The sequence below is a fragment of the Sarcophilus harrisii genome, chromosome 4 (genome assembly GCF_902635505.1).
Source record: "Sarcophilus harrisii chromosome 4, mSarHar1.11, whole genome shotgun sequence".
Classification (NCBI taxonomy): Eukaryota; Metazoa; Chordata; class Mammalia; order Dasyuromorphia; family Dasyuridae; genus Sarcophilus; species Sarcophilus harrisii.
The window spans coordinates 165,248,463-165,272,760 of record NC_045429.1 but is presented as its reverse complement, the minus strand read 5'-3'; the positions used below and the strand labels follow the sequence as shown (position 1 = coordinate 165,272,760).

At 34.3% G+C, this 24,298-nt stretch overlaps 1 protein-coding gene across 4 annotated transcripts in view; it reads left to right on the top strand.

The window, feature by feature from the left end:
* AKAP7 (A-kinase anchoring protein 7) overlaps positions 1 to 23,852 on the top strand; it is a 147,357-nt gene extending 123,505 nt beyond the window's left edge. For 3 of the 4 annotated variants that reach the window (XM_031964256.1, XM_031964255.1, XM_031964257.1), the window contains one exon: positions 21,659 to 23,852. In XM_031964256.1, the coding sequence (XP_031820116.1) occupies positions 21,659 to 21,858 (200 nt within the window). In that variant the 3' untranslated portion in view covers positions 21,859 to 23,852. The remainder of the gene's footprint in view (positions 1 to 21,658) is intronic. The other variant, XM_031964258.1, reaches the window with a different exon arrangement.
* Positions 23,853 to 24,298: the final 446 nt, after the last annotated feature.

The window sequence follows — 24,298 nt, the reverse complement described above, 5'->3', positions numbered from 1 at the left end:
GCTGACTTTTCAGAAAGGATTGAATAACTAATATATTGGAACAAATAATATGATTGAACTTCGCATGCCACTAGTGAGTTGACCCTAAGCAAATGTATGATAGCCACAGCCAATTTTCTCTCACTCCCCCCAAAGTAATGGCAGGAGATGTATATATCTCTTAACTTTTTAACCTTGAAGAATCATTTGGCTGGTCTCAAAAGGACTAGACCACTCATTCTGATCTCTGACCTGTACCAAGTCATGTAGTTTGGACTGGTTTCAATCTTAGGAAAGCATTTCTCTAATGAATGGTTAGGTTTCTTTTTTTCATAATCACTGAGGGAACTCATTAACCCTTCTTCAACTCTCCAGGTACTATTTTTAATATAGTAAATTAGATTATAACTCATAGCTAGATGTAAATTAGATTATAACTCACATCTAGCTAGGACTTCCCCAAAATGAGGTAATAAAGCCCCTCAAATTTTAGTGTATAATATGAATCAAGTATGGGAGAGATACATATATAGAGAGAATGCTAAACCTAAAAGAATCATAAATTCATATTAACAGAACAGAATTCAGTAATGTGAACTTATAATTACTGGTAAAATTTGCTAAGAGGCTAGTACCCAGAATTGATCAGAACATTAAGGAATTGTAAGACTGCTTAGTTAAGCATTTTGTCTTTCATCTTGGCTTAATATTTTAACAATTTTTAGTATATGTCTTCTGGTCAAACAGCTAGACTAAAAAAATCTTATTAATAATACAGAAACTTCCCCTGCCACCAGCCAGATCTCATTGAATATAAGACTTCCTGAAGTCTTGGATTCACATAGTAGCCTCTAAGCCTAGACAAACTAGGTAAGAACATAAAAGAAACAAAAAAGCCAATTGGAAATGTGCCTAATGGCCATGTAGGTCGGGTGACCATGAAGCCAAGTTAAAGAGCCTGTCTTCCCTCATTTTTCAGTTGATTCTCATGATGCAACCTGGAAAATCAAAGGAAATACTTGATCTTCTTTTAATAGACCCTATACTATTTGTCCACTTAGGACTTACCACTTCATTTTGATATTTTTAGATGTTTTTCAGTATTGGACTACCTTATGGCCAGACAGAACCAGGAAATTCCCCCAAAGACCCAAGCCATTGCTATATCATGCATATATATATGCAGAATTTTCTGGGTACATACTTCTTTGGATAAAACCCTTACTGGCCAGTGTGAGAGCCCGGACTTAAAAATTTTATTTTGTTTTGTTTTTATAATATTAAGTAAGTCATTTACTAAAAATCTCTTCCTCCTTCCCTTTCCACTGAGAGAGGTAAAGTTCATATTAAAGGTACTTCCTTCCCTCCTCAGTTTATTAAAAGGGAAAGTCACAAAGACATGTAACTAGAAATACAGTATTGCTTCTTCAGTCTCATCAATTGAGGTACTGTCTCCAAGAATGCAGATCCTCCCCATGCTGTCTTCCCTTCTGAGACCCTTGTCTGTGTTTTCTTAGAATTCCTCCTCCTCTTCCTCCTCCTCTTCTTCCTATTTAGAAGTCTAGCTAAGAGCAGCCATCTAGCTCTTTTGACATGACACAGAAACTCCTGGAGCCCTGGAGCTTTCTTAGCATCAATTATTGTTAGTCTCATTCCATAATCACATCTTCCTGTTTGTAGCTGTTTTGGCTACACAGTTTTTTGCTTGGAAATTATATGCCTTTTGTTCATTCATTGGGTGACTGAACACTCAGTATCTTTTTTTTCCCCCAAAGTCTGTGATATTCTATGAATTGTAGATAAATCTACAGCATCAGTGGAAGAATATTGTTGTGTAAAATGTAGACCTTTTGGTGATGGAAAAAAGTGATGTTGCTAAAAACTGTTTACATAAGAGAGGGAGAAATTCTCCCCCCCCCCCATTCAGTGGATATAGTCAAAAGATAAATCATAGATGAAGAGTTATAAATGTGTTAATAAAGTTTAACTACCAATTATCTTCTTACAATATCCAAACATCTTTCCTGTTGAATAGGAAAGATCAACACCATTGTTTGACTTCAAAATAAAGCATATCTCGGATCAGGCCATCCTCAGCAACGAGATCAACCAAATCATTTCTAATGGAGCAGTAATGAACTGAGCTAGCTATGCCCAGAAAAATAACTCTGGGAGATGACTAAAAACCATTACATTAAATTCCCAATCCCTATATTTATGCACACATGCATTTTTGATTTCCTTCACAAGCTAATTGTACAATAATTCAGAGTCTGATTCTTTTTGTACAGCAAAATAATGTTTTGGTCATGTATACTTATTGTGTATCTAAGTTATATTTTAATATATTTAACATCTACTGGTCATCCTGACATCTAGGGGAGGGGGGGGGTAAGAGGTGAAAAATTGGAACAAGAGGTTTGGCAATTGTTAATGCTGTAAAGTTACCCATGTATAAATCCTGTAAATAAAAGGCTATTAAATAAAAAAAAATAAAGCATATCTCTAAGGTTAAAAAGTGAAATTATTAACTTTGCAGAGAGTTATAACAAGAACCAATAATAAAGGAGGGATCCTGAAAAGGATTTGCTCTTAGGAAATACAAGGTATTTCTCTGTCCTCTTCCTGCCCCTATCTGCCATGGCTTCAACAGGTACCCTTGATCATACTCTCAGTGACATCCAGCAGTTGAGGATTTTTATAAAAGTTAAAGGAACAACTGAGGAAGCAGAGAAATAAATATAGTCCCTCAAACCAAAAGTATCTTCAAGCAATGTGACTTTGTCATTAGAAAAGAGAGCTGGCTATAGATTCAAGAGAGGGCTAGCCCTGAAAATTGATGGATGAGCTAACGTTGACCAAGGGTACCAGGTTAAGCAACTTGCTTAGCAGAGACACTAGAAGTCAAAGAGGGAACTTTGGGACGATTCCATGAGAAGAGCTAAGAGTTTTTTGGCCACATTTTCTCTGTATGTGTGTACCTCACTACTGTTGTCCTCCAAATTTGTGTCCACATTTCCTGAAGAGCCTCTGCATATTTGTGTGTGTGTGGGTGCCACAGATTTATGGGAGGATTCCAATGTGTAGCTTTTGTACTTCCTATGTCACTTGTAAATGACTTTGCTGTAAGTAATTGTTTCTACTGGTATTACTATTAGAGAAACTGAAGGAACTTTATGGGCAATGGAGACCCATATGTTATGCCTAGAATCCAAAGTAGTGGCTTCCCACTGGGAGCACATGTGAAGACTGTGTATTTTAAAATCAGCCAGAGTCAGGAATTCAGGTTAGGGGAAAATCATCAGTCTTTATTCTCAGTGAAGAAAGATCGGAGGTGGAAGAGAATGGGCAATAGCAATGTGTGTAGCTGAGTCAAGAAGCTAGCTAGACCAGCAGCCACACGACCAGCAGCCACACGACCAGCAGCTAGGAGTATGGAACCCAGGCCAATCTCTCCCAGCTTCTCTTCCTGTCTCTCTCTGCCTCCACCCACCAAAATCGTCATTTCCTATACAACACATCAGGACTTGCACAGAGAGTGGGTGGGGGCTGTTCTTTATCCAGTCATGTATATTAATAGAGTATAGCCCAATTACTATTTAGTCTCACCTACTTGGGACCTCAGTGCATCTACTCAAACCTCAGCCCATTATAAGCACATATTTGAAGAAGTATTCCAGAGAGGTTATACATAAGTTACATTTGGTATTATTATTCAAAGGATTATTGAACAAAGTTATTCATGTTGTTATGCCTTTGTAACAAAAAGTTCCATCTTTTTTTTTTTTTTTTGCAGTACAGTATTCTTATAATGAAGCTACATGTCTTCAAGTCCACCATCATTGAGAAATTAAAATTATGTGTCACTCAGTAACAGAAAGATACATAGTAGGTATATTCCAGGAGAATTCCCCTACAGAAATGATATAAAGAATTGTCATCAGAGCAATTCATGACCACAAAAGATGGCTCATTATTGGCAAAAGATAACCCAAGCACTTTATTAATTTCCACACAATGCCAGAGAAACTAGAAGAAAGTCTCTAATACATTAGATAGAGATTTATAGAATATACACAAGAGCCACTTGGGATGAACAGTCATGGATGTGATGAGGTTTAGATTTGGAGAACTAAAATGAAATTAGGGTTTCTGATGGTCAGGGAGTTAAAGGAGGTCTAGTGGCAGGCTCAGGGTTCAGGATACCAAATGGAGGGGTTCGTCTCCCCTGTAACTCCTTAGGATTCGGCACAAGGGTAGGGAGTTTGGGGAACTCCCTTCTGGTGGCACAGAGGCTCCCTGTAAAGGAATTTACAGACCCAAAAACTTAGATTGATAAAAGAGGTTTATTATAGGGATTGGAAGCAAGGTTAAAGTATGGTTAGGGAAACAGGTGAGGGTAAAGAGAGGATGGCACTGGAAAGAGTATTCCAGTGGAAGAGGCTCCTTGGGATGTGTCTGTCCTTTGATAAGGAAATGGAGGGGAAAAGAGGTACTTTGCCAGTTATCTGAATTCTTATGGAAAAGCAGTTGTGTCAGTGAATGGAGTGGGGAGCCAGGGAAGACTCCAACCACTCACCTTCAGTGTCAGTCACAGACGCTCAGTCTGTGCCTCTTTATATCACAGGTGGAAAGTTTGTCTTCTACCTTAGAGTCTACAATAGGTCCCGAGTTCTTCTGGATCACAAATCTTAGGATCCATAACAAGGGTTCAAAAACTTTTTATAACTGCAGGGGAATTCATCTGAACTAATCCAAATAGCCTATTAAAATTTTCTGATGCCAGAGGAAAGGTAAAAGAATGTTACTTGATTTAAATCTATTGACTAAATAGATCCTAGGCACTAGCTTAAAAATTAAGATAAAAACAAAACAGTCCTATCTTCCCATTTTACTGGGAAGAAAAGGCATATGCATAAATAAGTAAATATATAATAGTTTGTATATAATGACCTTTAACAACTATTAATAGGATTTAGGAAAGACCTAGTATTTGAAAAAGTCCTTGACCTGAGCCTTGAATGGAGTTAGCTAAGAATTCCATGATACAGAGGTGAAGGCAAAATGTCATGTACTAAAGAGGGGAAAGAAAGCAAGTCAGCCTTTCTTCATTGAGCAGCTCTTAGTATGATGAAAATGCTTGTATACCACAAGGGAACAAATATGATTAAGGGAGTTCATTTCTTGGGAAATAGCCTTGCAAAGATACAGAAATGGGAGATGCTATGTCATGTGCTAAACAGGGAGAGGCAAGTCAGCCTAGATTAGAATAGAAGTTTTCATTGGACAGTTCTTGGAATAATATGATTAAATCCAAACACAGATGTTGTCATAAGACAGCTTAATAGGATTCTTTTGTTTATATTTTTCAACAATGAATGCGCAACTCAGCAATTTTAAGTGTTCTTAAAAGATGTATAGTATGTACTTAGTATGTACTTACTGAGATCTTGCAGTGTGCATCATATTGGACACTCTAGGAGATTAAGAAGTTGTTTATGGTACAGAACAAAGAATGATAGACATGGAGTCAAGGAGACCCGAGTTCAAATTTGGCCTTAGACACTCACTTGCTGTATAATTCTGGGCAAGTCACTTAAGCCTATTTGCCTCAGTCTCCTGACTGGACCTGGGGAAGGAAGTGGCAAATCACTGCAGTGTCTTTGCTAAGAAAACCCCAAATGGGGTCATGAAGATTGACTCAAGACCACCACCGCCACAAGGACATAGTCCCTGCCTTTAAGAAATTCATATTCCAATATGGAAGATAAAACAAATGCATATGGCCCAGTGTCAAGTTGGGTCCTACAGACTGAAGGTACAATAGAAATTCATAGAAAGGAAAGATGAATAATAGGCTAGAATAGTCAGAATCCAAGAGAAGATTATTAATCCAAACTATCTAGAAAATTCACAGCTCAGATGCTATACCTCCTAAAGGCTTTTCTGCTTCAGAAAAGGCAAAAAACAGAAATAGGGAGCAATTAAAATTGTCTGGTTGCTAAAAATGGTCTCAGTAAAGATAAAAGTCACTTAGATGCCTGGAAACTCTTCAAGGACCATACTCTAATAAGGAAGATAAAACAAAGGTATATGGCCCAGTATTAAATTGGGTCCTACAGACTGAAGGTACAATAGAAATTCATAGAAAAGAAAGATGAATAATAGGCTAGAATAGTCAGAATCCAAGAAAAGATTATTAATATAAACTACCCAGAAAATCCACAACTCAGATACTGCAGCTCGAGCCTAAAGGCTTTCTTGCTTCAGAAAAGACAAAAAAACAGAAATAGGGAACCATTAAAATCGTCTAGTTGCTAAAAACTGTCTCAGGAAAGATAAAGGTTACTTAGATGCTTAGAAATTCTTCAAGGCCCAAGATCTTAAATACATAGAATTTCCTAGGTCCTCATTTTTTTAATTCTATCATAAATTCTTCAGATTTCCTGTTTGGAGAGATGATAGGGACATAGAGCAGAAAGATAAAGGATAAGAAAGAATCCATTTCACTCTTTTCCTCCAGTCTCTAACCTTTTGCTCATTTCATTTACTGCATTTTTTACCAGCTATTTCTATTGTCTTTGTCATTATTATTACTCCTTTCTATGGAACAAAAGGTTAGAGCTCCCTTCCTTCAAGTAAATCTGAATCCATTATGCTTTCTATGTATTGTCTCCCTCAGTAATGATAGCTAATATTTATACAGTACTTTAAAATTTTTTTTTAAAAAGAATTCCATTTGTGAGGTAGGTGCTACTATAATCATCCCTGTTTTGTTTGTTGTTGCTGTTTAATCATTTTAATTGTGTCTGACTTATTAGTAAAGATACTGGAATGGTTTGCCATTTTATTCTCTAGTCCATTTTACAGAGGAAGAAACTGCCTTAGAGTAGGATTAGTACAATGGTAAACTGAGATCCAAGAAGCTCTTCGTGTCAAGCAAATGTTTAATAGAGAATGATGCCAGGCGGCAGCATAGACATGGGATTGAGTTTTGACACCATTTCCTCTTCTTTTCCATGGTTGCATTCAGGTATACTCGCTCATGGAAGTTTTCAGCCAGTCTGGAGGTTTGGCTTAAGGGACAGCCTATAGTAGAATTTCAAAAACAAAACAAAAACCCCAACCCCTTCTCCCCCAAAACAAGTTTGTGATGGCAAGGAATAATGAGGGATGTGCTATTCAGACTGTCCTTGAGATTTAGTACCTGCCACAGAAATTGTTGTTCCATGTGAAAATAAATATAGAATACAAAATTGTCCTTTTCTTTTTAAAAAGACAGCTGTAGTGGCTTTTGCTGATTGGAAAAAAGTTCAAATGATCTAAGAAGCCAAGTTAACAGAGATACTTTAAGCCTAGTGTTATAGTAATTATATTTGTGATAGCATAATTTTTATAACAATCAAAATATTGAAGCTCACTAATAATATTAAAGACTTAAGATATTGAAACTGGGCTTTATTTTTAAATTTCTTAATTTATACTGTCAGGAAAGGAGTAATTTAGGGTTTAATATTAGGTTACTCCTTTCTTGTATATTCCTTTAATACTTCTAAATTACTAGTAATTTTAACTAATTGTTATTTCAAATCATTGCTTCTAGAGTCAAGTAACAGTTTACTTGATCTTGGCTCTTGCAAAATTTATCTATAGTAAGAGATCTAGGATTATGTGGATAAATTCCAGAGACTTTGTGAACTTGGATAAGACCCTCTCCCCCACCCCAATTTTTTTTCATGTGTAGTTTCTTTAATCATAAACTAAAATTTAATATTTTCTTCAATTATGAATGTAGTCAACAAATATTCTGAGAATTGTTCCATAGGTTTCACCAGACTGCCAAAGGAGTCCATGAGACAAAAATGGTTAACAGTCATCAAGGAGAATTTACATGGCTTAATGTAGGCTCCATTTAATTGAACATTATAGAAAAATCAGAATTTGTAGTCTCATTCAACCAATAATCTTAGTCTACTGTGTTCAATGCTATAATAGATGTTCTAAGATCAATCAATTACAAACTGTTTCCAAATTTCCTTCTAATTAGATTTACAGATTTCTTAGAAATTGTAATAAAAAAGTATCCTTTAAATTAATTATTCATTAAAACGCAGTAGAACATGTAATTTTTCACTGCTATTCAGTTCTCGTCATATAATTTATGTAAGTTATAGAATTTTTATAGAAAAAAATAGAATTGTAGAGTGTTCAATTAAGCTTCCTATATCAAACCCCAAACACATTAAATTTTCTTTAAAAATTCATGGCAATTACCTTAGATATTTATAACTATGCAATTTGCCTTTGAATATAAGAGATGGATTAAAAAGGAATTGATCTCTCTCCCTTAATTATTTTAAATCAGAGTTTTTACATGACTGGCTATTGCTTTTCACCATTTGTATTGCTGACAATAATAGTAGTATGGCTGATGTACAGTGTAGTAGATTTCTCTCTTCATTGAATCTTTAAGTTTGACTGTCTAAGATCAGTGGTCAATAGTGTTAGTGTTTTTGTTTTTTTCCCTAATAAATTCTACTCCTGATCTTTGAAGATAGCTGAGATTTTGGTTCAAATCTTTCCTAAAACATTTACTAGCTGTCTCACTGTGGACAAGTCATGTAACTTCTCAACTAAGTCATTTAACTTCTCCCCATGAACTGTCTAAGACAGAAGTTTTTTAACTTTCTTGTGTCATGGACCTGTTTTGCAGTCTGGTAAAGCCTATCTTTCACTTTCTAAGAATTCTATTTTAAATTGAATAAAATTTATGGGATTATGGAATTATCAATTACAATAAATAATTATATTAAAATACATCATCAAATCAGTAACTACATCAAATTATTCTAATTCTAATTATATAAAAATTGTTTTTATTGCTATTTTCTTATTTTAATTATTTATTGCTCTGAATACAAAATAAGAAAAAAAACAGAATAGAAAAAAGAAAAACAGAAAAAAGAAAATAAAACAAAATAGAACATTGACATGTGTCCAGCAGAATATCAGGGAAGATTAAAAATATATAAGAATAAATTTCCAATTCAAGAAAGTATATGTAATATAAGAAATTATATTCATGAGTGTCCATATTTTGTTTGCTTCCTTGGAAATTGTTCTTTTGTTCTCTATTGCACACTTTTTAAACGTTATTCTTTTTTTCCCCTTGCATCCCACTCGCTTCCCTTAAGCAGGCTACATTAAGCATAGATATATTTATATATACACACACAGAGACATACACACACATACAGATACACACACACATATATTCACACCCACCCATAGACCCACACACATATAAATATATCTATATACACACATACAAAGAACACTATGCATACATACCTACATATACACAGATATACATTTATACATATATATATATATATATATATATACACACACACACACACACACACATAAACATGCATCTGCAACAATATTAGTATGGTTGACATATAGTATAGATTTCTCTCTTCACTGAATCTATAAGTTTGAATTTCTCTAAAATCAATGATTACTAGACATATTCTGTTTTCAAATTTATTCTACTTCTGATCCTTGTTGTAGTGTTTGAGTATATCTCTTCTTTCCTATCTCCCCTAAGTCTTCTTTAATTCTGCTTTTTAACCTGCCCTACTATTACTTAACCTCCCCGTACCCATGGTTCCCTCCCTTGTCATCTTTCCTCACCCTTTGCTTCCCCATCTGCCTATCCCTCCCCCCTTATTTTTTTAATATACTTTATATCTTTCATGGTATATATGTAGTGTTGCCTATTTAGCTCTTTCCTGATGTGAGTAGGTTTTAAGAATTTAGGCCCTCCTTCCCCCTTCCTGTGTCTTATTTTTCCTTTGTACTTCATTTATGTAACATAATTACTATTTTTTTTACCTTTTCCTCAATGGTTTTGCTTTTTTAGAATTAGACCATACTGAACTCTGCCCCAATCTTTCTTTTGAGCTACCCAATTACTGATGTCAATCTTAAACATATGGTATACATTTATTTCTAGGTAAAAAAATAAACAATTTGTCCATGTTAAGTTCCTTGAAATTAATCTTTGATATTGGCTCTTATATGTTAAATTTTCTATTAGGGTTTGATTAGAAGAAAGTCCTGAAAATCAGTAACTTTGTTGAATGTCAAATTTTTCATTCAATATTTTGGATAATTTTACTGGATAGAATATTTTTAGCTACAGATGTAGTTCTTTTGATTGCTGATATATATGATTCCATGATCTGTGATCTTTTACTGTGGCTGCTGATGAATCCTGTACAATTTTAATCATAGCTCCAGGATATTTGAATAGTTTTTTTGTTTGTTTGTTTCTTGCAAAATTTTCTCTTTAATCTGGGGGTTTTGAAATTTGGCAATGGTATTTCTATGTGTTTTCCATAAAGTATCTCTTTGAGATGGTGATGGGCAGATTTTTTCTATTTCTACTTTCCTTTCATGTTCTATTATTGCAAGACAATTTTCTTGAGTTATTCTTACATTATTGTGTCAAGGTTCTTTTTTTGGTCACAGCTTTCAGGTAGTCCAATTATTCGTATATTTTCTCTTCTTTATCTGTTCTTCAGATCTGTCATTTTTCTTATGTTGTTTCACATAATCTATTTTTTCATTCTTTATATTTTGTTTTATTATGTAGGTTCATTGGCTTCGCTTTGCCTAATTCTAATTTTCAAAGAATTATTTTCTTCTTTAAGATTCTGTCTCCTTTTCTAGTTGATTAACTTTTTTTGGTAATCTTATTTTTCTTGGTTTTTATTTTATTTTATTTTATACTTTAATTTTTCTTCAGTGGCTCTCATTTGATTTTTAAAGTCACTTTGGAGTTATATAAATTCTCTCTGGGTACAGAGCCATTTCATGTTATTCTTTAGGGTAGAAGAAGCTTTTTTCACTTGAGTGTCCTCCTCTCAGGATGAACCCCAGTCTTTCCTGTTCTTGTAGTAAATGTCTATAGTTGGGTCTTTCTTCTTTGTCATTTCATTTTTTTTTAAATAAGAGATATTAGTGTAAGCACCTCTAATCCTGGGGTGGAGAGGATGGCGCCTCTAGCTTCACTTCAGCTGTCCCCTCTGACCTGGACCCCAAACCATGAGCTCCCCACTCCTTCAAATGCCCACAGTCAGCAGCATCCCTGCCCCACTGCTTCTGCCCTCATCAGTTGCTGGCTTCTTCTCCCCCAGGGTCATGTTCTCAGTAGCACAGCTGGGCCTGGCTTTCCTAATAAGCCAAGGTTCCCTCTGTCTTACCAGACTCTGATTCTGAATATTGTACTGGAGGTAAAAGTTCCTGTGGTTCCTGCTGAGGCTCCAGTCAAGCCCAGATCGCCCTGGGCTCTCTCCTGGGTGTTTCTGTGGAGCCAGCCCAGAGGTGTTTGCACTTCACACTAGTTAATCCTTGGCCAGGGACCTTTCTTTGGATCTTCTTGGGTTGTTCCAGGAGGACCCCTGTTCTGCTCCAAGACTTCTTGATCTTTCACTAGTCCTTATTTGCCCTGAGGTGTAAATTTTTCTATTGGGAAGGAAATTGGGAGAGCTTAAAATTTACCAATCTATTCTACCATCCTATCAAGATATTTTAGAATGCAAATTCATGGGAATCCAAATTAAGAAAGCCCTATTATAAGACTAAAAGTCACCTAGGAGAAAGGTGAACAAATATTCTATCCTTTGCATTGTACTAACACAATATTTTTAGCTTGTAGGAGAAGGATCTCTGAGAAAGTGCCAGAATTATCTCTTAGAACTGAGTAGGAGGAGCAGAGTGGTAAAGAGAATCTATTTCATATGTTTTCATTTTTAGTATAATTTAATGCTTCAAAGAGAAAAAAATGCATTTGATTTTGAAACCTTAGTGAAGAAAATATGGATATAACAGTAGTTATAATAATAAAAATCAGATCTTCCTGTATTAGGGCTAGTTTTCTAGGTGATAGATTATGCTGAGAAGACTGATGCTCAGTAACCTCATTTTGGTCATATGACTAGTATATGAGACAGCATTTGATTCCAAGTCTGTCCACTGTATCCCCTAGCACCCATAAATGATAAGGACCTGGGTTGATAATTTTGACTTGGGGTTTGTGTGTGTGTTTAATGAATATATTAAATATAGTGCATGATGGACTGTGTTATCAAATATTTGCTCCCAGGAGATTTGCTTTGCCTTAGCTACTCATTTAATTAAAATTTCAATATAGGAAAAGGCCCCCCAAAATATTAAATTTGGTCTGGGTTTCCCCTCCCCTTTTTCCTTTCTGGAAATGAAATGATAGTCTTAAGTCACATGGGAGGAAAATAGATATTCTGAATTTTTCTCCCAGTTGTGTTTTTGGGTACTAATGCAATAAATTTGTGGGTTCAACAAACTCCCATCTTTTGTAGATATGCTCTATTTCCTCCATTAATTTTCATTGGCACTCTCATGCCTATATGAATTTAAAAGTATCTATCAAAAACAACTTCTTTCAACTGTCTGCCTCCTCCGACTGCTTCCTTGACTGATCATTTGTGACCAATCTTGCCTTCTTGAAGCTTTTTAGTTTCAAATAGTATTTTTTTTCAATCAGGATATAACCTAAGCTCATCTATTGTGAAATGTATTGATGAGTAATCTCTGCATTTATAATGTTCTCTGCTGTGGCCCACTGAAGATATTCTTTTGTAGTCATAACTTATTTAACTACATAATAACATTTTTTTCCCCAAATGTGTACCATTTAAACATTCCCAAGCACTTACTTCTCTGTGTTCAGAATTTAAATCAAATTTTGCAAAATCATTTGAAAGATGAAAGAAAAGAAAGAAAGAGCCTTGTCTGCCATGCTAAGCATTAATTCTGAATGATGTATAAGGTAGTTCCAATGAAGGTCAATGGACCCTTCATCTCCTGTCTATATTTTCAATGAATTTTTTTTTGTGAGTCTTTACCACTAGAATGGAGCTCCTTGAGGTCAGAGACTGTGTTTTTTGTTTTTCTTTGTATCTTCAATGTCTAGTATAATGCTTAGCACATGGTAAAGCTCTTAACAAATGTTTATTGATTAACTGTGGAACTAATCTGGGACTAACCTAAAAATACAGCAACATATAGACCACATTGAATTCCCAACCCAGCATGATATCATCTAAGCAGATTAGACAAAGATAAGGAATTTTAATATAGTTTTCCAATTGTTACCTCTTCTATTGGTCAACCAATCAGCCAGTTAATAAAGAAACATTTAGTAAGTATTGATTGTGTGTTAGGCACTGTGCTAGGTGCTTGGTTTACAGAAACTAAAACTTAAAATCTCTGTCTCCAGGGATGTTATCTTCCACTGGGAGTAGCACATTAATTAATTACAATTAATTTATACAATTAATTATTAAATTAATAATTATTTTAATAAATACAGGGTCATGTATAAAATTCATGTAAAATTTAATATTGGGAGCGGGTATGTATAAATGGGAGAATCAGCAAAGGCTCCTCCTCAAAGAGCTGGCATAAATGTGGAAAAGAATTAGGGATTCTAAGAGAACATTTAAGCCTAGTGTCATTTTTTGGGAAGATCAAGTTGGCTAGTGTCCCTGGAGCATAGAGTATATTAGCAGGAGAAATGTGTAATTATCCTAGAAAGCCAGGCAGGAGCCAGATTGTGAAAAGCTTCAAATGGCAAAAAGTGGAGTTTGCATTTTATCCTAGGAGCAATGAAAATTATTTCCTTATAATCTTTAATCATTTTTGTGACACAGATTATGAAGGCAGATAGTTTCACTAATGTTAATATAATGAGTGATCTGCTAAGCAATAGACCAGTGAAATACCACAAATGTGGTTTTATTCTGATATCAGCAAACCTATGCTATGTTTGTGGACTTATTAATGAGAGATAGGACCTAGACAGCAATAATGCATTTGTGTGAGTTTGGAAGTGATTGAATTTCCAGCCCCACAGAATGGCCATTAATCTCTATTCGACATGTATGGACATTCCTAGAGGAGCATCTCAGGGATTTGTCCTTGAGCTAATTCTTTGTAACTTTTTTTTTGTATCACTAGCTTGTGTGAATGTATAGGTGGGATATTAATAAAATTTACAAATGATACAAAAGTACTTTGGGAATCTTAAAATCTAATATAAATACTAGATGAAATGCCACTTTTTTTCTATATAGCTTTCTATATTCCTCAAAAATGACCCCTTCCTCCTTTGAAAACTTTTAGCATTGTTTAAACTTCTTTCATTCTCATATTCTATTTTATATTACACTTATTATTTGCATGACCATTTTATCACCCAACCTGCGTCCTCAACTCTGCTGTTTGACCTTGATAAGTTATTCATTTGCTCCTAACCTTCCTTACTTCATCTATAAAATGATGGTTATAAATGCCCCAAATACTTAACCTAACATTGCTGTGAGGATCAAATGAGTCTTTAAAACACTTTTGTTCCATGAATTAAACATAAAATAATTTTTAAAAAACCACTCTGTGAAATTTAAAGCAATATACAAATGTTTTACATAAGTATTTAACAATATAGTCATTGTAATTGTAAATGTGCTAAAAGGAAGAATGATGGGGTTTTGTTCATATTTTTATCCCCTCAAGGTAGTCTTGCAATAGATGTGTATAGAATTTGAGCACACATGCACTTAATTACATAATTGTTTTTTGAATGAAAGGACTAGTATACCATTTTGGAGGTCATTTTGGAGGATCTCATTTTGGAGAGATCACTGGATAAAGAATCAAAATACTTAAGTCTCAGCATCATTTGTAACTGTTATTACTTTTTGAAGTCCTAGGTAAGTGATATCCCTTTTTTTGAACTTCAGTTTATTTGCGTGTAAAATAAATGATTTAGATTTCATTCTTTTTAAGACACCTTCCAACTACAGTATTTTTTTGCAGATGAGAGTCTATGATTTCTGAATATTGGTCATTGCTAACTCATCCTTTATCCCCTAGACCTATTGTTGGTAATTGAAGATAGCAATAATATAAATAACAATTGAAATTCAAATAATTATTTAAGGCTTATGAAATCTTATTATATTTGTGAAATAAATACTCAAATGTTATTTTCTCTTTTTTGCACATTGAGGGATCTGAGATATTAAATAAGATGACCAAGGTCATTTAGCTGATAAGCATCTGAAATAAGATTTGAAGATAATGATAGTTTTGAAATTTTATTTCATTTCAGAGAGTATTAGAAAAGATTGTGGGATAAAGAAACCCTTGGATTGACCTTTTTGTTTAATTTTATTATAATTATTTAATGTCTTTTTCAGGCAAACCAAAGTAAATGGTCAAACCAAGTAAATGCCCTTCACCCCATACTTTCTATGTGATTTTAACTTGATTTTTTAATGAAAATTTTTAGTTTAACATTTTGTTCATAAACCATTGAACTAAAAAAATCCAGTGTTTTCTAACTAGGTAGACAGATAAACGTAGAAACTCCAGAAAGGAGTTAAGGAAAATTAACTTGACTAGAAAATGATAAGCCAATCCAACTAATATTTATTAAGTGCCTACTCCATGCAAGGCACTGTACTAGGAGATGGGAATTATGAAATAAATTGACAAACAATTTCTGGTATCAAGAAGCTTATATTTTGCTGGAAATTATCAAAACTATAAATACATATTACAAAGCAATTATGTGATTTGGAAAAGGAATATAGACTCAGAATCAGAAGCTATCTTAGAAGTCATTTTATATTTAAAGAAACTGAGGTCTAGGGATTTTAAGTAGCTTGCCCAAAGTCATGAAGATAATGCCTGAGCAAAGATTGAAATCCAGGACCCTTGAACTGAACCACATTCCATGCTGGAACATGTTTTTTTAAAAAAAAAAAAAAAAAAAAAAAAAAAAAGGCAGACCTGATATAGAATTGGAGTGCCATAAATTCTTTTAAAGGAGGAAAGTAAGTGCATCATAGAAACACTAACACAACAGAGAAAATAAAGAAGAAACTTCTAGATCCAATGTTCAATAAAAGATAAATTCTCCAGTTCAGTCAACCAATAAGCATTTGTTAAGTACTATTACATGAAAGGGACTGCTTAGCTCTCTGCAGAGAAGAGATAAGAAATTTAAGCCAAACTCCTCAAAAAACAGGAAGGAGAAGATACATCTGACCTTGGTTTATTAGGTTTTCAAAGTTCATAGCTTGGAGAACATGCTCACCAGTTTGTCTTTCCTATGAGTTTAAGTTTGGACTACATTTTTAGACTAAAATTCTATCAAATTCAGATCTAGCATCAGAGGTACTGCTGAATATTTTAAAAACAGAACCTCTCACCCTCTGGTAAAAATAAAAACTCCTGGCTGACTCCAAAAACTAAGTAATCTTAGTTATCTTGTGGTTGTCTTTCTCTTTTTTTGTTAGGAAAAACTTGTTTTTAAAAAAAAAGGTATATTATTACTAAATCCAGAGGTAATATCGATAAAGATAAAGTCTGGACTTGAGATTTCATTGATATGAGAAATTTCTGGTTGAGATGACTTCTTTTATTAATGCATACTGGTACCTTCCTGGCAGTTTAGAATTTTTAAAGAGTTAACTTAAAGAAGTTTAAAGACTTGCCATGTGGCCAACACGATGGCTGTGATGTCCGCAATATTTCTGGTTTCTTTAATTTAGGCACAAATGTCTTGGTGAATCCTACTCATGCTAAAGTGATCACAAATATTGGGGGTTTGGTTGTTTAGTTTGGGGTTCAAGTTTTTTGTTTGTTTTTTGGACTTGACTCAAAATTTCTTATTAGCCATAGAGATTACCTACCTTCTCTAAGATTTAAAGTCTCAGTGATTGAGACACTGAAATGCTAAATAGCTTGTCTAGGGTCATACAGTTTTAAAAAAATATATTTTTCAAAGAAGGAATTACAAAAATTCATGAATAATCAAAAATATATATTTGTTGACAAAAAAGTAGATTTATTTAGGGGAAGGAGTTACAGACAAAATGAAGAAATGCAATAGACATCAGGAATGGTAAATATGAAATAGAGTTGGGAGAGCACATAGTTAGAAAAGGAACAGGACAATTTCCCTTAGGAGAACTCACAAATAACCAGTAAAAAGAAAATAATCTATGAGGTAAGAAAAAGCCATTGCCTGTTAAGTTAGACTGACCAGAGTTAGCTAGAGTAAGAAGAATGGCACTATTAGAAGGAAGGCACTATGAGGGAGAGAGAGAGAAAGTACCTCATAATGAACTTGGTCCTGAAGAGAACTTAGCCAGCATTTTTTTTAAATGTATTGTTGCCTTTTATTTTAAAAACTTTGATATTCCATTTTCCTTTCACCTCTTCTTTCTTCCTCCAGTTAAGCAAAGGCATTTATTACTTCCCAGTCCCACAATGTGTACTGGATTCTACAACCAAACTATAATTGTCCTCCTGGTTCTGACAAAATGAAAGTGAATTTCCTTCTCAATTCAGGACCATGATTATTCATTTCCTTTCATGATAATTAAACTGCTTTTTTGTGTTGTTATGATTCATTATACTTTGTGGGGTACAAAAAGTGCCTTTGATTTGAAAAGTGGGTATATATAAACCCATGCCTGAACATTAGGAATTAGTATATTTTTTGGATCTCCATAAATGAATTTTAGTATTCCTGAAGGCCCTAAAATAGGAAAAAAAATTAGAATACTGAAAATAATTTATCATCCCATTCATTAGCATTTATAAACACCTATTATTATTGAGAGTGCAAGTATAGAAATATTTTCTGATGTTGTGGACTTTGTAATTTAATAAATACAGAACCTGTTACCTTTTCCAACATGCACTTGTAAAATGGCTTAAATCTTGCAAAGTATTTTCACAATACAGCATCTGCAAAGTTAGTTTATTAAAGCTTTTAGGACAGTTGCTATTAGCTAATTCAATTAATCCTTGAGATGACCCAGTGAGGTAAATAAGACATGTATCAAGATGTGAAAACCAAGGACCAAACTGTTGAAATCCAAAGGCATATCACTACTAAACTGCAGCACTAGAAATCAGTCTTTCTTAATTTTTCACTGACCAGTATTTTTTCTACAATACCGCAATGTTCTGCTTAATCTCATCACCTTCCCATGGACATTTATAGATTATGTTGTAGTTTATCAATGGCACAATTTTTATATTAGGGAGAAGGAGCATGACACAGTATTGGACATAGAGTGAGGAAGACTCCCTTTAAAATCTTTGCTCTGACACATGCTGCTTTGTACAGTGTGGCTCTTCAGTTATTAATACTGATGCTGACACTATATGTGTGGTGTGTATGTAATCTGTCATATGAAGCTAAAATAGAAGATATTTCTTTTTTTTTTTTACAGATAAAGAAACTTGGTTTCAGGGAAATTAATTGGCTTACTTAAGAGCCAGTAAATAGGTTAAAAAACACATTTTTCTGCCCTCAAGAGTAAATCAGGATCCAAACCCAGGCCCTCACAAACTCTAACTTAAAACTCTTTCTGCAATACTATGCTTCTTTGTACCAAGTGGCTGCCTCTTTGATATTGTCAATTATTAATAACTTAATTATTACCAATACTGACATTTTATGAAACACTTTACATAAAATAATTTCTTCTGATTTATTTCCAAATTCAGAGTTCAAAGCCCTTAACAGTATACCACAGTTGCTCCTTTGGGGATACAATTGGGAGTGGCTGGGAATGTTATTTAATATAAATGTAAGCAAAACAGAAAAAGAAATCTGAAAAAATCATCATGTATTGCATTTATTTATTTTCCCCATTTTATTTATTTTATTACATTAATATATGGAATAAAACAAGCATTTCCCATAACATAGTACAATAAAAAAGATGATTGTACATGAAACTACAAATCCACTATACACAATTTGCTTGCTTTTCCTTTCAAATAACAAAATTATGTCATTTTTTTTCTCCTTTTTTTCCCTACCTTCCCTCCAACTATCCCTAGAGATGCTATGATTAAACACAAATAGATGTGTGCAATGCATATTGTACATATATATGTATATGCACACATGTATTGTGTTCCTATGTATGTATATGTAAAATTATTGAATATGCATATATGCAAAATTATTCTATACATCTATTTTTTTTTCTGAATTGGATAGCATCTTTCTTCTTATATCCTTTATAGTTAATCTGGGCATTTATTATAGTCAAAATAATTTATTCACTCAAAATAATTCTTAAAATAATATTGCTGTTATTACATATTGTATTTTGAATGGCAAAAAAACTCTATTGTTTTTGGAATACCAATTGTGACCCTGAACTCCCATTTTATAGTAAAGATAATGAATAGTTGACAATAGCTAATTTGAATTTTGAATGCTAAAAGATTATGAGTCAGCCTAATGAAGATTTAGAAAGAGTATATATAGCTTATCTCTAGATTTTATTTTTTCTTTGGGAGGGGGGAGAGTAGTATTCTCACTTAGAATTTTCCAATACATGCGTTAATACTTGTCTTAGAATCAGCAGCACACAATCTCAGGTTAGGAAGAGTATTCAGAGGTCCTGTGGGATCAGCCTAAATCTTCTGCAGGTCGTCATTCAGGCTTGGCTTGTACCTGCTTTCTCTCAAGGTAGCTTGTTCAACCTTTGTTCAGCTTTAATTGTACATCCACCATACTTATCTTCCCTTTTGGAACTTCAAACCTCTCCTTCAAGAACTTGAAAAAAGCCCGCATATTCTTCCAAATCTTCTCCAAATTAAGTATCCCTAAAGATCCATAAACTTTATAAACTCATAAACTCAAAAAAATAAAAAACCCTTCATTGTTGTGGTTGCCATTGTGTAAATGCTCTTGAGAATATTATGTCCTTCCTAAAATGTGGTGCGTAGAACTGAACACAATACTCTTTTATGGTCTAATCACAGCACAGTAAAGGAGCTGTGATAGCTAGTCCTAAAACAACTCTTCCTTCTCCTCCTCCTCTTCCTCTTCCTCTTATTAGTAGCATTCTTACTATTATAACCAGTATACACAAAGCATTTTAAGGCTCACAAAGTGCTTTATTATATTATTGATCCTCAAAATAGTTCTGTGAGGCAAATGCTAGTGTTATCCCCATTTTACAGATTAAAAAGTTTTGATTAAGTGAATTACTCAGGGTCACATATCTAATAAGTTTTTGAGGCCAGATTTATGCTCATATCTTCCAACTATGCAATCCATTCTCTATCTACTGTACCACCTGTCTGCTAATGGATATCTTAATATGGTTTAATATTATATTAAGTCTTTTATTTCTTATCTCACTATTGACTCTTAATTTGCAATCCACTAATTGTCTTTTTCAGATATGTCTTAGTCACACATTATCTAGTATGTGACATCTCTTTTATTTTGTATTTGTGAAATTGATCTCTATTTTTCACCATTGAATTTCATCTAATTAAGTTCAGCCCATTGTTATAGGCTATTGAGATGGGGAAGGATGAAACCTTCCTCCCTCCCTCTCTTTCTTCCTTCCTTCCTCCCTCCCTCTCTCCTCCTTTCCTTCCTTCTTTTCTAACTTGAGTCTTATAAAACACTTGGTTCTTTGAGCCATGATGTGATACATTTTATCTTTGGTTTGTCTTTAAAGGGAAGTTTTTCCATAACATGATGACAAAAGGAAATTTGAATTATAGATATTGTAAGAAATAAACCATATATTGGTACCCATTAGCCATATAATCTCTCAATACTTTAGGCTTTTTTTTTTAGACTAGGCTTAAGTGCTCCAGCTACCCCATGATTTGTAGAGTAAATTACTGCTTACTTGAGTCCAAGAGAATTTACTAATCACTTCAGTCTCTCTAGGTTGTGAACTAGACCTTTTTCCATAGAAAAGGGCAGGGTAGTTTCATCTATTCATTCTTTTTTTAATATCCCCAGCCATGAAGTCATAGCTATAGGCATGTTAACATTTAGTAAGTCATGACTACTGCTCTAAAATTCCCTTGAGCAATTTCTTAAATTGAGCAATTTCTTAAAGTATAGCAACAGCAACAAGATTAAAAACACTCTTCCTTTCACCACCTTATAACAAACCAATGATTCTTTGAGCCATTTTAGAACTGAACAGGAGTAATTTATCCAAGTGTTTTTTTTTTTCCTTTTAACTGAAAGCACTGAGAATTTATTAAAAAACAAAAACGAATCTACAAGTACTTTAAGTATCCCTAAATAGTTAGAATACAAGGAAATTTTAGTTGCATAATAACAAGAGGGGTGGGAAGGAGGGGAGAAGAGGTACAGAGGGTACACAGCAAAACAATCAGCTTTAAGAAATTTTCTTAATAGGAAATAATGAAATGCTGACTAATGTATCCATGTGGGCAAACGGACTTGGGCTGGAGTGATTGGGCTTTACATATAAGGAGAACATTTGTAGGTAGAGTTCCCAGCATTTCTAAATAGAGGATTTCCTGGGCACTAATGAATTGCCTTTCAGATGACCTTTTAAGAAATGAGCCAGGCCCCTGCTTTGCCAAATGAAAAATAAAAAACAAAGCTGATATTTGGGATGTAGAAATCCAATTTAATTTTGTTAAGGACTGTCCATTTTTAAGTGGCTGAATCAATAAGTCCCCATGCATGCCTAGTTTCTATGGCAATATGATATTTGTGACTTCTCTTGTCTATTATGGCATGTAGGTGAAAAGAATGGAAGAGAACCAGATGATGCTGAACTGGTGCGACTCAGCAAGAGGCTGGTGGAGAATGCCGTCCTCAAGGCCGTGCAGCAGTATTTAGAAGAAACCCAGAACAAAGCTAGGCAGGTGGATGGAAGCCCTGTGAAACCTACAGAGCCGGGGCATGCAGACACAAACAACAGCGATAATAACAGGAAATGAGAACTGATCATCCCTTCCCAAAAGGCCTACAAGACACCTCCCAGGGCTGATGTATGAAGTCCCATTGACTGACTTGCCCTGGACTGGCTGTCCAAGTGTGTCTCATTGAAATGCGGCCCCTGTCCTAATACACTTTGCCAGGAGAGGCGTCTGCACAAATAGAGTGCTGGGAATAAAGCTATTCCCAGCTATGAAGCTATGAAAAGAGACTCGAGTTCTGTCTACACACGTTTGCTAGGATGCCTTTGTGTTATGAGAGAGGGGGACAAGACTTTTGTCCACCCCATGAACGCTACACATTTATGGACATGGAAGAGGCCTTGCCATAAGTGGAAATAATGCCATCTGCCTTGCTGAACAGCAGGGTTTTTGACTGCTTGTTCTAAGGCCAAAAATCGCAAATTCTGCCATTATAAAGCCAACTAGTGCTAAGGTTAAACATGGCCATTGTAGAAGTGATCACCATCAGTACAGCCGTCCTGTATGTAATTTTTCTGACATTTGTTCTGATTGTCTTGCCTCCCTGCCATTATTGTTATTTACAGTAAGAGATATCATGTAAATTCTATTTTTTCATATGATGTTACCTTTTCTATAAAATACGGACCATTTTAAAGGCTTTTAAAAATCAGTTTTGATAAATCATTGTGCTGTATTTTTATGTTTTTCTTTGACATTCATTAAATGCAAAAATATGTAATTTTTTTCCTCCTATAGGCAAGAAACCTGTCATAATCATGGACTTACTTAAGGAAGCTTTGCTTGGAGAAAGGATGGGTGTGTTGTCCAAAGTCAAACAGATAAAGGAACTTTTATCAAAACCTGAGATCCAAGCTCAAATCAAGAGAGAATTATTTGAAGTAAGACTGAACATCAACAATAAAGAAAAAAACTTTTGAAGTCCAGTTTTTTATTTAAATATATTCTAAATTGCTCTAATACTCATCTCTTTCTTGAAATCTTTTCAGATTCTAATATGTCTCTTTGGTAAACACATACATCTCACTTTCCTTGTATTATTCTGCTGCTGGAATAGATAAGATTGTGATTATAGTTAAATAGAATGTGGGCTGGGTGAGCCCAAGGAATGCCAACACTCCTGCCAGCATATCCGACCTGCACACTGTGCATTCCTGTGGTGGTATTGCTTTCTGTAAGCATCTGAATAGGAATGATCCTACTTTACTGATTGGCTTTTCCTCTCATTTGGGGAAATAATTCTTCTTATTATAATTTCTAAAAACACAAGACACTCATTTCATGCATACCTGTCCAAGCACTGTGTTCATTCTTTAATATTATAAAGCAAACAAACTTGTTTTGGTTTTGATTTCAAAGCAGTTTCTGTAACCAGGTCCCCATCTAACCTGGGAATGAAACCAGGAATATAGTTTTAAGAAAAGCAAAAGATTAATACTATCTAAAGAAAAATGAGAAATTCCCTCATGGCATATCTAAATGACAAGTAGCAAATATTTGGGCAAGAAATTAACCAGTGCACATGGGCATTGGTGCTAGTTTATTATCTAGGGGTGCTGATTCTGAACCATCAAAATTTTCAACTAAACCAATTTGTTTCTACCATCTTGGGAGTCATTTCTCTTTTTAAAAATTTATTAATTTTCAGACACAGGGATTTCACCTATTCAGATTCCCATCCCCTCAAATCACTGACATTCATTCTAAGACTGGAGAGACAAATAATGTATATAGAGAAAAATGCAGTATTATGGGGAAAGCTTGCCATATTAACATGGCCTTAGTTTTTCAACATGTAAACCAAATGAAGTGGTTTTAGTTATGACTTTCCTATGCATCATGTTTTTTTATTTAGCAGTGTTTATGCTTACTGTGTATTGATACTTGAATACACACTTTTAAATGTAATTATTGTAGCCAGTCCTTGAGAGATATTGCAAACTCAGTATGTATTCTTGTTCCTCAGTAAATAATATATTCTGTCTTTTTTATTTCTTAATAAAAATAGATTTTTATTTTCTGCTTTTTGAAGTCTGTTCCTGGTCTGGCTGTCTTTTATGATCCGATGCTCTTTGCACTAGTTCCGTGTTTTAAAAAGCATCCATGTATATTTACCCAAGATGTTTCTAGTTGGTTTCCCAGTCTTACTCTGTAGTCTCTGTAAAATGTATGCTTGCTGCTGATTGAAAATTGAAAATTGTGACAGAGGAAAAATAATTTAGTTTAGTTATGGAATCATTGCCTTCTGGGTCATATCTCCTGGATTCTAGCTAATTTTTCAGTGGATGAATTACAGTACATTTGTTTATATCAATAAATTTAAGGCATTTTCATTCCTCCTAATAAAGATACTGTTTGCCCTTTGTTGCTTTTTTATTTCCTGGTTCCTACTCCTAAACACCCTCCCTCCCCATCTATGTGCTTCAAGCTGAGCTCAAAGGGTTTTTTAGTACTGAATAAA